Below are 15,763 nucleotides of genomic sequence, written 5' to 3' on the forward strand. Positions count from 1 at the left end.
GAAGCTAGTGTGCTGTAGCATCCCACTGAACTGTTAAATTTCTTAAAATAAATAAAAACAGGGGACCAGGGAGATGGCTCAATCAATAAAGTCAGTCCTAAGGGTCTAAGTTCAGATTCCCAGCACCTATGTAAAAAGTTGGGTGTGCCAAGGCATGCCTGTATCCCCAGCACTGGAGGCAGACATAAGCGGATCCCTGGAGCTCACTGGCCAACAAGCCTAGGCCAGTTGGCAAGCTCCAAGTTCAATGACAGACCCTCAAAAGGCTAGCATATGCCTTTAATCCGAGCATTGGGAAGCAGAGAGAGGCCAATCTCTGAGTTTGAGGCCAGCTTGGTCTGTACAGTGAGTTCTAAGCCAGTTAGGGCTACATAGTGAGAACCTGTCTCAAAAATACAAAACAAAAACTAATGTGGAAAGCAAGTGAAGAAGATACCTGATGTGGACCTCTAGGCCCCCTCAAGCATGCATATACACATGCATACACACATATATACACAAACACATGTATACACAGAAAACAAATCAGTACAAATTCCTCTTATGCCCTGTTTGATATTTTTTCCCTCAATATTCAAACAGAATGCTGTTTTTATCATCACTCTTCAATTACTTCTCATTCCTTCTCTACTGTAATAACAGTTATTACCAACAGCCAGGTAAAATAGCACATGCCTGTAATCTGAGCTCTTGGGAGACCAGTATAGGAGTATTCAAGTTAGAGGACAGCCTAAGGTACATAATGGGACCCTGTCTCAGTAAACGAATGTATAATAAAATTACCAATATCCTCTATTTTGTCAAATTCAAAAGTTAATTTTCTCCCTTTGTTTTACTAAACCCATTAACATGTAGTACTGCTCACCACCCTTTCTTCCCTTAGAATTTTGATCTTGCTGTGTTGAATGAATAAATGAGTGAATTAAAGCTTAGCTGGTATATTTGGGTATTATCAGGGTATAATGTATTTATCTTAATCAACTTCAAACATGCAGCTGATTCTCATAAAGTGTATCATAGCTGTCTTCTCTGCATTATATTATTCTTTCCCGAGTTTCTAGCCCCTTCCAAGACCAAACTGAAATCCTGCAGTCTCAATTCCCTCTGCTCACTTCATGTAAGCCCTGGGCCCACTGACCTGCCACGGGAGACTTTCTTTAAAATCACAAGTGAAAACTCCCAGGCAATGGTCAGGATAGTTTCCATCTTCATAGTCTCTCCCATCCTGACAGAGTTTTTGATGCAGTAAATGCTCTCTGTAAATCACTGGAACTGAATTAAATCTGAGTCAGAGGGGCTTGCTCCTGCTTTAATTCCCACCTCAGGAATTAGGTTTAATGGGTTTCTATTACAGGCAACCAATCTGATCACCAAGAAAGAACTGCTGACCATGGACCCGGACACAGAGGACCTTCATCTTGTCTATGAGATCACAGCGGGCCCCAAGCATGGCTATGTGGAGAACAAGCTGCAGCCTGGCAGAGCTGCTGCCTCCTTCACCCAGGGTAGGGACTTGGGAACCTGTGAATGGGAGGTGTGTTCAAATGCTGCTTTCCCTGTATCCCATACCGTTCCTGCAACTGCTTGCAGCTACTTTTGCAGATAGATCTTTTAGTGCCCAACTCTTCACCTCATGGATGTTTCTGCTCCTGCTTTTCTTCCTGGCTTTCTGAACTATTGCAAAGAGAAACTCCTCTTCAGCATTGTTTTCTGCCCTTGGGTTTAGTCAGGTTTTTGAAAAGGGTATGTGGTACTGCTTGGCTTTCTTTTAAAACAAACAACAAAACAGCCAGACTCTATGAGAGTTTTGTTATTTTATGAGGATTTTTTAAATCTTCAGCCAAGAAATTAAAGTCCACATATACAGGCTGCGTCACAGAAATGTTTTACTTTTTGAATCACATAAAGCAGGTTATTTGTAGGTTTGTCACACTTCTTGAGGATGGGCACCACTGGCCAGGTACTGCAACTCTGCTTCCTAAAATTCATACTCCACATTCTTTCCCTTTTCTATCCCAATCCCCAGTCATGTATGGCATGCTTTTAACTGTGTGTATGGGATGTTTCAGTGAACCCCAGCTTTTCTTATTAGCACAATCCTTCCAAAGAACCTTTCAAAGAAGGAATGGAGGCTGAATTTGAGACCACACACACACTGGGTGGAGTCAAAGTCTTGTCAGCCTTCACATTTGTCCTTCAGTGTTCCAAGACATTTACTGAGGTGATTTCTGTCCAGACCGTGGGATTCTTTTTTTGTGCACAGAGCTGCAAGTCTTTTTTTAAATCCAGAAGAAACATTTGTTTTTAAGACTATTATACTTATGTTTTTGTAAAAAGAAGTTCCTAGAACCCATTAGAAGAATAAATTTGATGTGTTAGTGTGGGACCTGTGAGGCTGTCTTTATATCTTCAGATAACTCATAATGAATTCAATGTGACTCTTTTTTTTCTCCTAGAGGATATAAACTTGGGGTTGATTCGTTATGTGTTGCACGGGGAAAAAATCCAAGAAGTGATGGATAGTTTTCAGTTCCTGGTGAAAGACAGTAAACCCAATGTGGTCAACGATAATGTCTTCCATATCCAGTGGTCCCTCATCAGCTTTAAGTATACCAGGTACATGTGTCATTATGTCTTGTGTATAGAAAACTGAATGGAACAAATGGAAGACATTAGGATGAAGCACAACAAAAGTCAGGTCTAGTCACCAGCTACCGCTGATGATAATGACAGTGATGGTGATGGTGGTGGTAGTGGTAGTAAGTAGTGAACGTGATGTTAGCGATAACAATGATTAAAATAATTGCATGAAATATGTATCAAATAACATATATACCAGGCACTAGCTGCATTTTCAACATATGTCATCATATTTGCTTGCAATTGTGACATGAATTTTCCTCCTGGCCCCACAGCAGGAAGGCATAGAGAAGACACAGGCTAAGTGACTTACCCACAGTCATGTAGCTAATAAACAATAAGACTAGAATTGAAGCCCGGTGATCTTAACCTTTGTCCTTCACTGCCACTCTTGAATGTTTCTGCTTCTGTCCTCAACTTGCAGAAAATACTCCAATAGAACTTGTAGGAAAAAATAAAAAAGGGGCACTGAAGCTTTGAGAAGAGGCGCTGGCCCACACTAGCAGCGCCTGCCTGGCATCTCTGTCCCTGTGCTCTCATGCTTATGCTCCTCCATAGATCTTTTGATTGTCGGAAGATTGTACATCAAATTTGTGGGCTCTTTGGGATATTCTTCTCATCTGTTGGAGAGTTGAAGAGTGAGAACTGATAGTCAGTAAAGGTGATGGACAAACATGGTATTGATTTTATAGGTTAAACTATACCTAGGATTATTATTCTAAAGATAATAATTTTTGAATCTGCATTTTGGAGACTCACTAATCTAAGACACCAATTTCTTAGCATTTCAGATGCTAATTAGGACATAGTGTGAAAAAGACATATGAACTTGATTTCAGGGGCACCAGATACAGCCTTTCCATTCTGACACATACTTGGAGAATTACAGAAAAGTCATAATCCACTATAAAATATATAGTGTTTTGCTATTTACTATTGTTTACCTCTTGATTGTATCACCTTCTGAATTAAACAATTTCAGTAAAATGGATCCCTTTTGTTGACCCCTCTAATATCTAATGGATTAAGTGATGCAGTGGCTTTCAAAGTTGACAGGGAGATCTAACCTCTTAAGGGCATTTTGTTTAAAACACACGAAATGATGAGACACATGCCAGGCCCAATGGCTGTGGCTTTTCTAACCCTATTTACAATTACCTAATAGCATATAAATAATTGGCTTCTTACTGGACACATTCGATCCAAATCCCTAGCATTAGGCTAAATCCCCACCCCATCCTTATACATACATCATAAAATTCTGTCTAAACATCTTTGTTCCCTAAGCTCAACCTTAGAAACTACCCTGGTTCCTTTCCACATATCCTGCAAATCTTGTTCAGTGAATAAGATAAATCACTAACAGCCTTCTAAGCAACTCCATCCTTAAGAGCCCACTGGCCTATTCTGATTATTTTGCCTACTTGAGAAAGGTTAATTTGTCATTTTTCCATGTTCTGAATTTTGAAGTTGGTAGCTCCTATGCAATGTCCATCTTCCGAATGACTCAAATCTCCTTCAAAATGAGCAGGTGGCATGCTTTATCCCTAGTACCCTTGTTCACTTGGGCAGTGACTGTTCCCTGAAAGCATGTTCCATCTATTTATGTGGCTTCTTGAAGGCATTAAACTGCCCATCCTCAGAAATGCCCAACACTGATGACCAAACAGCAGAGAAAGGCACTGGGCAAGTGGCCTCTTCACAGCCCTGGGACAGATTTTCAGAACCTGACTTTTTGTCTGCTTCTAGCTACAATGTCAGTGAGAAGGCAGGGTCTGTCAGTGTCACAGTGCAGAGGACTGGGAACCTAAATCAGTATGCCATCGTCCTGTGTCGGACTGAACAAGGTACAGCCAGTTCCAGCTCCAGGGTCAGCTCCCATCCTGGACATCAAGACTACGTGGAGTATGCTGGCCAGGTAGGTGCAGTGGGGACCGCTCATTCCTGGGGCACAGTTGCAGGCTATTGTGCGCCTTCTCCCCCTTACTTAGCCCCTCTCCATTAGCATCCTTCCTCAAGTAATTTCCCTTATTCCCGCTCACAGTGCTTTGTTCTGCACATTCAGTTGAAGTATTAGCTCTCAGACCTTAAGTTGTCACCTGGCTTCTTGGTGTTTACATTTGTTCCATGGTAAGAACTCTGTGAGGCATCATGTTCTACACCCAACCTTGGGTATCCTCACTCTTCCTTTCTGGAGGGAGGGAAGAGAGCATGCAGGCAAAGCAGTAGGGATGAGGCTAGGTGAGAGATGAGGGGATAGGGGCTTCAATTCCTAGAGCTGATAAGATTTAGAATGGCAAAAGGAAGATTTAGAGAATGGCAAAAGGAAGAAGCACATGACATTGCCTCTTGCCAGGAGGGAATGAACAGCCGGAAAGATCCAGTTCGACAAGGTTTAGTGCTGTTATTTTTGCCTTGGACATGCTGAGTATGAGTTGCCTTTGAAACAACAGGTTGACCCATGTAGATGGGCAGGTAATGAGAAAGAATCTGGCCTATGGAGACATTTCCCAGCCATCTCTGTTACCTCCAGGGTGGCAATGAGAAAGAAAAAGGAGAGTGAGAGGTGAGGAGGCTGGATACGGGGTGCAAGTCGGTGGTGCAGTGCATGCTTGACATGAGTAGGGGTAAGCGGATAATTAACTCCTTTCTCCCTTGGGAGTTGATAGGTATTTACTCAGTTTTTTTCAAGTCAGTTTCACTTTTCAAATCAAAGCTTTGTAAAACAAAGTGTCCCTTCACTAAGTTCAGGAATCATCTGAACTGAATCCAAGCCTCTTACATCCAATAACATAGAAAAGAACCTAGAAGTTAAGAGGTCTTTAGCAAAGGGAACTTGAGTCTTTCAAGAAAAGACAAAAGGCTGTTAGTAGGCTTCAGATCTTAAGTAGAAATCTAATGAACATTTTGTTTCTCGTGGGGCATTTTCAAATACAGAGCTTAGTAAAAACTGAATTTGATCAGCTGATTAGATATGCACTAATAATTTTGTTTGATTAAAATTATGTGGTTTTCAGATTTAGGTGGCCCTTGAGGCTCCTGACTATTGTGCATACTTATTTCAGCTGCCTCACTTTTATAGACTACAGACCAGGTCCATTTCCTATTCCTTCAGTTTGGGCAAGTGCATATCTCTTTTTCTGTCTGAAGGCTTTACCATCCTTCATATTCTCCTACCCCCTCCTTTCTCTTTCCCTCTCTTCCCCCTCTTCTCTTTTTATAGAAGGATATAACCAGAAAAATACTTGTTATGTTCACAATTGTGTGCACATAAAATAATTTCTCTGTATTGTACCAGGCTACATTCATCCATGTTATAGTTATAGCCCATTTTAATGACAAAAGATTTAGTCTTAATACAGTGAAGATTATCCTGGTATGTTTAAGTATCTTACTATGAATTCAAATTCCATTATTCAGTGAAGCAAGATTCATTGTTAATGTTGGTTCACATAAGTAATATGGTCTTGGTGGTGATAATATCTTATAGTTGTTCACTGTTTTAAAATGTGCTTAGTACTTTCATTATATATGGTTTTCTCTAGTCTTCCTAATATGTAAAGTAGGATAAATATTGTTATTAATTGATTGAGAACTTGATGTTCATAAACTTTCATTACTTTGCCCACGTTGGAACCAGAATTAGCACCTGAAACTCAAACTTCTTACTCAAAGATCAGAGATCTTTCTGGTTAAACTTGCCTCAGTTAGAACAGGCACTGAATAACAAAATGAGAACTATTAATAAAAGAACATGAGTAATTATTATAAATTTTTTTACAACCATGAGTGGCAGGAGGTCTCTTTGCCCTGCATGTCCTAATACAATAATTGGACCTCACTGTACAGATAAAGAATGGGGAGGGGTGTTTAAGTGCTGCAGGCAGGACAGCAGAGAGCTGGAGACAGAAGAACCAGCTGTGTCATGCAGTTCTCCTCCCACTGGAGTTAGGTGCTCTTTTTTCACCGTACTCTGAGGGAACTGAAGCAGGGGATGCCGAGGTGAGGCACAGTTTAACTCCTGCTGTTTCTTTTATGACAGGTGCAGTTTGATGAGCGAGAGGACACCAAGTCCTGCACCATTGTCATCAACGATGATGATGTGTTTGAGAATGTTGAAAGTTTCACTGTGGAGCTCAGCATGCCAGCATATGCCCTATTAGGGGAGTTCACCCAAGCGAAGGTCATTATCAATGACACCGAGGATGAGCCCACATTGGAGTTTGATAAGAAGACCTACCGGGTCAATGAGAGTGCTGGTTTCCTGTTTGCACCTATTGAAAGAAAAGGTCTGTTGGTGCCACAGATGACAAGAAGCCATAATAACAGCTTGTATTCATTGAATGCCCTCTGTGTGCCAAGGGCTCATACTTCATACTAACCCATATGTGTTTCTATGTATTGACCCGCTGCATCCCCAGAAGAACTGTAGTGTTGATTCCACCTGCCTTGAGCCCTGATCAGAAGGCCTCTCTCCTTAGTGGAAGTAGAGGACCATTTATTCTGAAAGTAGATATGAGGACTGTTAGAAATAATTAGCCTTGCAAATTATTCATTAACTCAGTCTTTTTAATCAATCACCTATTTCATAAAATATTTAGTAACTGTGGTCAGGGAAAAAAGTTATGTTTGGGCAAATCTCAGTTTTTGGAAGACAGAAAATATACTTACAGATTACCTTGCCTAGATGTCGTATATAATGCTCAGATGAAAAATAAACTATCTATGGGAAATAAAGGGCAATTCTTAAAAGATGGAAATTCAAAACAAAGACATTATGAATTTATGATTGTGCAATATTGACTTTGAAGCACATAGAAATGAAATCCCCTTTCAAGGCCACATGAATGTAAATGATGATGTCAGCTTTCTTTATTGAATCTGCTGACTGGGTATTAGTGTAGTAAACACTTCGGGTAGCACAAAACCTTGGTAAATAACCACTCAGAAGACAAGCAAGCCCCATTGATTGCTCTGGGCCACCAAGCCAGGCCTAGAGCAGGCTGTCACCATGGGATGTGGCAGCACTAATAAGGAAAGTCATTTGTATGGAGGCAAGTTTTATATTGTTTTGTCTTTCCTTTTTTAAATAAGCTTGTTTCTCTCGGGGAATTAAAGTGCACAAGTTTCTTCAGAAAGGCAGTGAACTGTGCTCATCACACTACCTTCAGGACACAATTACTTTGCTACTTAAAGTACCAAATATGCCTCTTATCTCTCCACCCGCTGTGGTCTTAGATGGTGGGCAATGAGTCTTGTGAATTAACAGAGCACAAAATTTACAGAGTAGGAAATCCATTTTAAGTTATTTGGGAAAGTATCTGGGGTATATTAAATCCTCAAGCGATTTATACCACGGGCTTAATAGAAGCTACAGCTCAGAAAGTTTTCCTGTCAGAGTTTGAACAGCAATAGCGATGGAATGTGTCAGAATGAAAGCTTGTTAAGTTACTAGAGATTCTGAAATGTGCCATGTACTTGTTCTCATGGCCCGGCCTTCTTGCCATGTGTATTTCAGGAGACTCGAGCAGCATTGTGTCTGCTATTTGCTACACCGTCCCTAAGTCAGCTATGGGAAGTAGCCTCTATGCTCTGGAATCAGGCTCTGATTTTAAGTCCAGAGGGAGGTCTGCTGAGAGTCGTGTGATATTCGGACCCGGTGTCACCATGACCACATGTGATGTTATGCTCATTGATGACAGTGAGTATGAAGAAGAAGAGGAGTTTGAGATTGCCCTGGCTGACGCCTCCGACAATGCCCGCATTGGAAGGGTGGCAGTGGCCAAGATTCTTATTAGTGGTCCCAATGACGCCTCCACGGTCTCCCTGGGCAACACAGCTTTCACAGTCAGCGAGGATGCAGGTAATGGAAAACCTCACCAGGGTTCCCTTTCTTGAACATGTTCCTTCTTATGTTTGCAGAATGTCCTCAAGACATTGAGAATGTCATGTTAGTGGCACTATTATTGGTCTTGGGCATCAAAACTAACAATGGAAGGTGGTGAAAAATAGAGTTCTATCCATTTTTCTTGCTCTGATTGTTAGTGGCAGAGAGGTGGATGACTTGGAGCTGCATGGGCAGACTTCGGGAGTCCAAAGGGAGGTTATGGTGCTAAGCATTTTGGCTTTTGAAGGAGGAAAATGTGATCCATTGAGGATGAATGTGAGTTATTTAGTATACTGTAAACTTATGAAACCAATCAATTCCCAATGAAACTTTCTCACTTGTATGGAAGTCCAAAGTAGTTGGTGGTCAAATCTATTCCATGTAGAATTTTGGAGCTTAGTCCTCCTGTGGCTCTCAAGGATCTTGGTCTTTCATGGGATGCTGACAGAGGGGACAGCAGCTATGCTGAGTGTCTGTTGATTTGAGCCAGATCAAGGCCTGATTCTCAGTTGCATTGGGAATTGTTATTATTTCTTTAACACATACTGAATGCTACCAGGCCCAATGCCATGTGTGGTCCATGTATTCTCTCAGTCTTCAGTGGAGCAGATAACATTACAGAGAAGAGCAAAGAGAGGTCAAAGATTATGTGGCTAATTTAATGGCAGATCTGGATCAGAATCCTGTTCCTTCTGCTATTCTGTGTTACCCTTACCATGTACCAGGTGCTCAGACATGACTACCTGTCACCTCACAAGGATATGGTATCTGATGGGGTTCACATGCCAATTTTTCTCTATGGTTGTGAAAAGAATTAAACATCTTTAGGATACTACAAAGTATGATGTCACTGTGGCTCAAAAGATGAGCTTTGTTCCTAAAATTAGCAATTAGCCTACATGGTTTAAGTAATGATGTGTGCGCTGCTTGGATAAAATAAGATCAACACACTTAAAACATTTAATTAGGAACATCCAGCTCCAGGCCCATGGAGTCCCTGAGCTTGTTACTGACAGTTTTCTAAGTGGGGATCTCATCCCTGGGTTTCTTCTCTCTCAGACATTTCTCAGTGGCACATCTTCCCTCTGGTGTGCTTAAAACCTGCTCTCTCCAAGGACTGTCTCTCTAGCACCACTCCCATGGGCATCTCCCCTTGATCTTAGTGTCAGTAAAAAGGGAGAAAAATTACCTCTTGGCCCTCTTCAGAGGGGATAGAGGAATATCACTGAAGTTGGATTATACACACTGACTGAGGAAAGCCATCACTGTTGCAATGAGAAAGAACAGTGTTCTGAAAAGTCCAGTGATTTTTCTGGCTCAAGGCTAACCATCAAAATCACTATTATTTTAATCCAGGCACAGTGAAGATTCCAGTTATCCGCCATGGCACTGACCTTTCTACCTTCACATCTGTCTGGTGTGCAACACGACCTTCAGACCCAGCTTCTGCCACTCCAGGAGTTGATTATGTCCCTAGCTCAAGGAAGGTAGAATTCGGGCCAGGTGTCACTGAGCAGGTGAGTCCACAGCAGTTCAAGCACCTCAAAGTTGAAAGTCTGGATGGCTGCTAGTATAGTCTTCTGACTGTTTTCCAGGTCTCTCGGTGCTGCTAAAAGCCTTTGCAATCCTTCAGTCCTTATTTATTTAAAAACATCTACAAATGTGAGCAGGCGAGGATGTTCAGCAGATAAGGGCACTTGCCTCTAAGCCTGACAGCCCAAGTTAAACCCTCATGGTGAAAGGAAAGTACTGACTCCCACAAGTTGTCCTTTGGCTTCCACATGTGTATTATGGCACCACTTATGCATGTGCAAGCATACATGCACACACACACAAATAATGAATAAAGCAAATATGTGAATAAATGTAATTTTCATTCATTAAAAATGTACCAATAGGAAGACAAATTCATGGCAGGATCTTCTAAAAACTCTCCAAGTGATTGTTTTACCATCACATATTCAGTGATGCAGATCTAGAATAGAAATTGTTTGATGTAAGTATCTAGAAACAAGCTCCCAGGAATATAATGAGATGATCATGTTATGAATTTAAAGAAAAGGAAATTGATTTTAAGACCACCAAAGAAAGATGTATATGTTGGGTGTTGAGCCTTGTGTGAAGTGTGCTTTGATTTATCCTCCAGAGCTGCACTTTGACTATCTTGGATGACACTCAATACCCAGTAATTGAAGGACTGGAGACATTCGTGGTTTTCCTCAGCTCAGCACAAGGAGCCGAACTAACCAAACCCTTTCAGGCTATCATTGCAATTAATGACACATTCCAGGATGGTAAGCTATTGAGGATGCCAGCTGCTGGTTTAAAGCATATTTCTATGTTTTTCTTAACTCCCATGCATGTTATATTATAATACATTCATATTTTTATTCAAGAAATATGTATGCATACATATATGTGCAAACACATGTATAGTAGGAGGTAATCACTCATGTTGCCAATACCCTGCTAGGTGCAAAGAAATGCATAAGCAGTAGACCTTGAACTCAATAAGTTCATCATCTAGTATAGATTGCACAAGGGATGCAGTGTGTTAAAGCAGTCTCAGGTGTGATAAGACTTTAGCCATGGATAATAAAAGAAAGCCTGTTTAAAATGGAGGGGTATGGTATATATAAAGTGTAAAATAATGAAAATCATACACGTTTGGGGAACCATAAAATATTGGCTTCTGCCTTGAACATGGCAGTAGGTAAGTACAGATAGGAATGGGAAGATGGGTTGAGTCAAGTTCCAGATCTTAAGTCCCAGTCAAAGGACTGTGTAAGCGGAGGAGAGCAATCAATACAATGAGAAGAGGCGTGGTGTGATCTTTAGTTTAGAAAACTATTATCAGTGGTTTTGAAAATGACATGCACAAATAAATAGAGAGCGATATATGAACAAGATATCGGTCACCACCGAAGGTGGAACCTAAGTGAACCAGAAAAGGACAATTGCTTCTCAGGAGGAGCTGAAGGAAATTGGAGTGTTCAGAACTTCAGCATCCATGTGTAAGTTCAAGGGGTCATAGGAGAAGATCATCACACTTTCCACCTAAGGCAGGAGGACTGTCATCAGCAGCCACAGTGCTGACAGCAGAACTAGTATTAAACCATTCTCGTGGTGGAAAATGCCTGTAAAAGAAGAGGCAGCCCACGGTGTAATCTTTGATGCTTCCATTCATCTTTAAGTAACTTATACCATGTGTGTAGCAGTCAAAATGCAGCTGACAAAAAGATACACTATGAAAATTTAATCCCTCGTCTACCTTTCCTCCAGTCTTCCAGATTCCCTGCTGGAAACAATCATACTATCAATTTTTGTGTTCATCCTTCTTGAAGAATGTGTATTTATATATGTGCCTATTTATACACATTCATGGGTTTACCTGTATGTTTATGTACATACACATGTATCCACCACTAGTGAAGTATAACTTGCACAAATGAAAAGATGTACACTAAAAAGGGTGAATGGTTCTTCAGAGTTCTGGAAAATGCAGGCAGTGATATGCACGGCACCGTCATAAAGATGTCGAACACTTCCAACAGCCTTTTGTAGTTAGTCTTTCACTAAACTGAAACCCTAGCAACTGTGTATCTGGTTTCTGTCCTTGAAGTTTTGCTTTCCTCAAAAAGTCATATAAATGAATTCTGTAATCTGGCATGTCGAAGTCTTCTTGACACATCTGTAGTTTATCATATTAACCAACCAGACTCCAGTAACACATACAGTTCTCATTGCACACTGATCAACAAAGAGAAGTCTTTGCATTTTCCTTGGTCTTTTATTGATAGATGTTGGGATTGCAATCTTATGAATTTAATATGTGAAACAAAATATTTCTCATGTAGTAGGAAGGCTGCCACATATAGCCTTTATGCTGAGCGTTTACCCCAGGAAAGAAATGCCAATCTACTTTAATAATTGTGTTGTTTATCTTTCTTCCCTATGATACCTTTTATCAAAGCCACTCAATATGAACATTTTAAGGTATGAAGATCTTAGAAATATGGTCTGTAACCTTCACAATAGCCATTCAAGTTGTGCTGTTGAGGTTGAATAGTTTCAGATTAGATAGAGAGAAGGTGACAGAGCCAGAGTGAAAACTCAGGTCTGATTCATTTAGGTCCTGCCTTCTGGGTCCACATCCTGCCTTGCTGACTTTTCACACTGTAGTTTTAGTCAACAGTTGCCCTCTAGGTAGCAATGTCTGCTGACATCAAGAGCCTTATAAAATCTGCTTTCACCCTTCCAGTGTACTCTTGGGTCCTTTCATCTTTTCCCACTGCGTTGAACTTGGGACCCTAAATCCTCTGATGAACTTGTCTCAGGTTTTTATCTCCCTCTTCCCTCAGGTCTCTGAAATTAGACTCTAATGTATACATGAGTAAGGCTGGCTGAGACAGACGAGAAAGGACTTATAGCCACTGACATCACTGTGCTCTGTGTATGCAGCTGAGTAGTACTTACTCATTAACTCCAAAGAATCGGAGGTGGAATTTCTGCTCAGTCTCCAACTTAAACATTGCTGATAAAGAGGCCATCATATCCCAGGCTTCGGTGTTGCATTCACTTTGTCAGAGACTCAAAAGATTAGCAGAGTAAAAGTGTTTATGGAACATTTTCTATTCCTAAACTTGGTACTCACTGTTGTATGGGCTACAGAGTAACAGAAAACAGGGTCTATTTCTGTATGCAAGGCTTATACAAATATACTGGTGCAATGAATGTGCTGACCATAAGTGCATTATAACCATTGCAAGCCCATGTGCTTTGAGGGGATAACTTCTCTTTGGTATTCATGTACCCCATCAGTACAAAGAGAGGACCAGAGTACCTGGGTCCTGGAAAGCCCAGTCTCCTGGCCAGTGTTGCCCCTTCCTATGACTGCACTGCCTTGCAAAATGGTTAATAGAATGCCATCAATATGTATGAGAGTCCCTAACACAAAGCGTGATCTATACACTACCAGCTCTGCTCCCTGCCTGTTCCGCACTCACCTTGCTATCTTGATTATCTCTTGTCAGCCTCCTGCTGACTGGGGCTTTCTGAAAGACAAGGATTGTCTCTATGCAGGCAGTCAGAAGACGTGTCCACCCCTCCCACCCTCCAGCAGTTAGGAATAGAAGTGAGTGAGCATCTTTCAAGAGGGCAAGTGAGGAATCTTTACAGCTCTAGAGGAATCTAGGGTTGATTCATGCATGAGAAAACATGACCACTTTAGCCTTTGGCTTTCTCATCTGACTTGAGGCATGCCAGGCCAGCAACAAAATCCGTTCTAAAGCTTTGACACCTGCCAGAAGCAGAGCAGTTTCCTCCTTGCTTGGCTCTTCCCCTGACAACACGCCTCCTTCGGCATTCCTGTGCTGGGTCACTGCCTCCTTTTAACAGTACAGGATGTTACAGTGCATGGCAGGCCCCTACCTGGTTAATGTGCAGTCTTTAATTTTGCTTTAAGGGTACAGTTGTCTGAAGAGCTGTCTTCTATCTTTTATTGGTTCATAATTGATAACTAGTATGCTTGGTCCAGATGATGGAATGGGTTTATCTTTACTAGAGCCAACACTTCTGAGAGTTGATTGGAAGCAAACAGAACTTTCTAGGCATGAGCTTGCAGAGTGGTTAGCTGCTCCCAGCACTCCTTCCTTTCAAATCTGGCAGGGCACATGCAGAGGCAGCCAGGAAAATGGAGATTACAGCATTAGGGTCACTTTCCTACAGCTCTAAACACAAAATTCACCTCAGGAGACTTTGACATATAATTCTTTGCATTCTTCATGGAAAAAATAATAACGCAAATGTTGGACTTGGGGAAATGTCTTAATGTAGAGAATTACAGTGTGTGCTGAGGAAGTAAGAAAAAGGAGCTCTCTGGCTAGAGAAGCCTGAAGCTAGCAGGCAAATGTAACCCCAAATTCAGTAATCCTACCAAAATCTGAGTGACTCCTGTGAGTCAAATGCTGTACTGAGTATCATGCCTGTATTAGCTCCTGAAATCCGGTACCCCAGCTGCTTTGGGATGTTTATGTGTTTGCTTTACATGTTTTAAAAGCCCAAGGTTCAGCAGCTAGAGAGATGGCTCAGTGGTTAAGAACACTGGTTGTTCTCACAGAAGAATGAATCCCAGCACCCACATGGCAGCTAACAACTGTCTGTAACTCCAGTCCCAGGGGATCCAACAGTCTCTTCTGACCTCCGTGGGCATTGCACGACACAGGTGCACTTACCTACGTGCAGGCAATACACGCATACTCATAAAATAAAAATAATAAATAAAAATTTTTTTAAAGCCCAAGGTTCAGAAAGTCTACATGATTTGCCTAATGCCATGCAGCTGGTCTGGAAGTTCAGACCTGTGTACTCTCAGTCCCTAGTTTTTAACCACCATTGGTTAGGGGTCTTCCTAAAGTCAGATGAGTTCATCAGGTCCATAGCGCTGATCACAGAACAATGATGATTTGTGAAATTCAACCTATCAGTACATTTTGTTTGATTCAAATGGTTTGATGGAATTTCTTTGTACTATTTTATTTTTTTATTTAGGAGAAAAATTTAGATCTCTGGCTTAATTTTAAAAAAATATTTTATTTATTATGTTTGTTTTATGTGTATGAGTGTATTGCCTACATGTAGGTAAGTGCACCCCTGTCATGCAATGCCTACGGAGGTCAGAAGAGGGCATTGGATCCCCTGGAACTGGAATTACAGGTGGTGGTTAGCCACCATGTGGGTGCTGGGAATTGAACCCAATCCTCTGCATCCTCTGAAAGAACGTTCGGGGTTCTTAACTGCTGAGCCATCTCTCCAGCCCCTCTGGCTTACTTTTTAAGTAAGATCTGGCAACAAAAGGATGGAGTCCTTAATTTTTATTCTTTGCCAGCATCTCTATTCTCTGTTGCCTCCCTGCCCCCAGGACCTAGGGGAGGGGCTAAATCAGACATGTTTTTCTCTTATCATAGCCATAGGAGGAAAGTGGGCTCTTGTTAGTATGCAAATCACTGTCACAGTTTTCTTACATTTGTTCCATTTATTTCCTCATGTTCCTTGCCTGTATTTGATAAAGTAACTGCTCTTTGAGGCTGAGTAAAGATAAGTGCAAAGTTGACTTAGTTTAGGTCACTGGCTTCACTCACAGTAGCAGCGGTGGTCTTGTTCTAAGAGCAACATCCATGCTTCAGATTCCCTTAGCACCTGCGCTTTGCCAGCCTGCCTCCAATGGAGCTGTGTTGT

At 41.4% G+C, this 15,763-nt stretch overlaps 1 protein-coding gene across 1 annotated transcript in view; it reads left to right on the forward strand.

The window, feature by feature from the left end:
• Fras1 (Fraser extracellular matrix complex subunit 1) overlaps positions 1 to 15,763 on the forward strand; it is a 442,676-nt gene that overhangs the window by 388,157 nt on the left and 38,756 nt on the right. Inside the window, exons 52-58 of the mRNA XM_008843691.3 lie at positions 1,355 to 1,505; positions 2,457 to 2,616; positions 4,390 to 4,558; positions 6,683 to 6,929; positions 8,159 to 8,503; positions 9,884 to 10,044; positions 10,674 to 10,821. Coding sequence (XP_008841913.1) covers positions 1,355 to 1,505; positions 2,457 to 2,616; positions 4,390 to 4,558; positions 6,683 to 6,929; positions 8,159 to 8,503; positions 9,884 to 10,044; positions 10,674 to 10,821 — 1,381 coding nt within the window. The remainder of the gene's footprint in view (positions 1 to 1,354; positions 1,506 to 2,456; positions 2,617 to 4,389; positions 4,559 to 6,682; positions 6,930 to 8,158; positions 8,504 to 9,883; positions 10,045 to 10,673; positions 10,822 to 15,763) is intronic.

This window comes from Nannospalax galili, unplaced genomic scaffold (genome assembly GCF_000622305.1).
Source record: "Nannospalax galili isolate Female #2095 unplaced genomic scaffold, S.galili_v1.0 scaffold440, whole genome shotgun sequence".
NCBI classification, from domain to species: Eukaryota; Metazoa; Chordata; class Mammalia; order Rodentia; family Spalacidae; genus Nannospalax; species Nannospalax galili.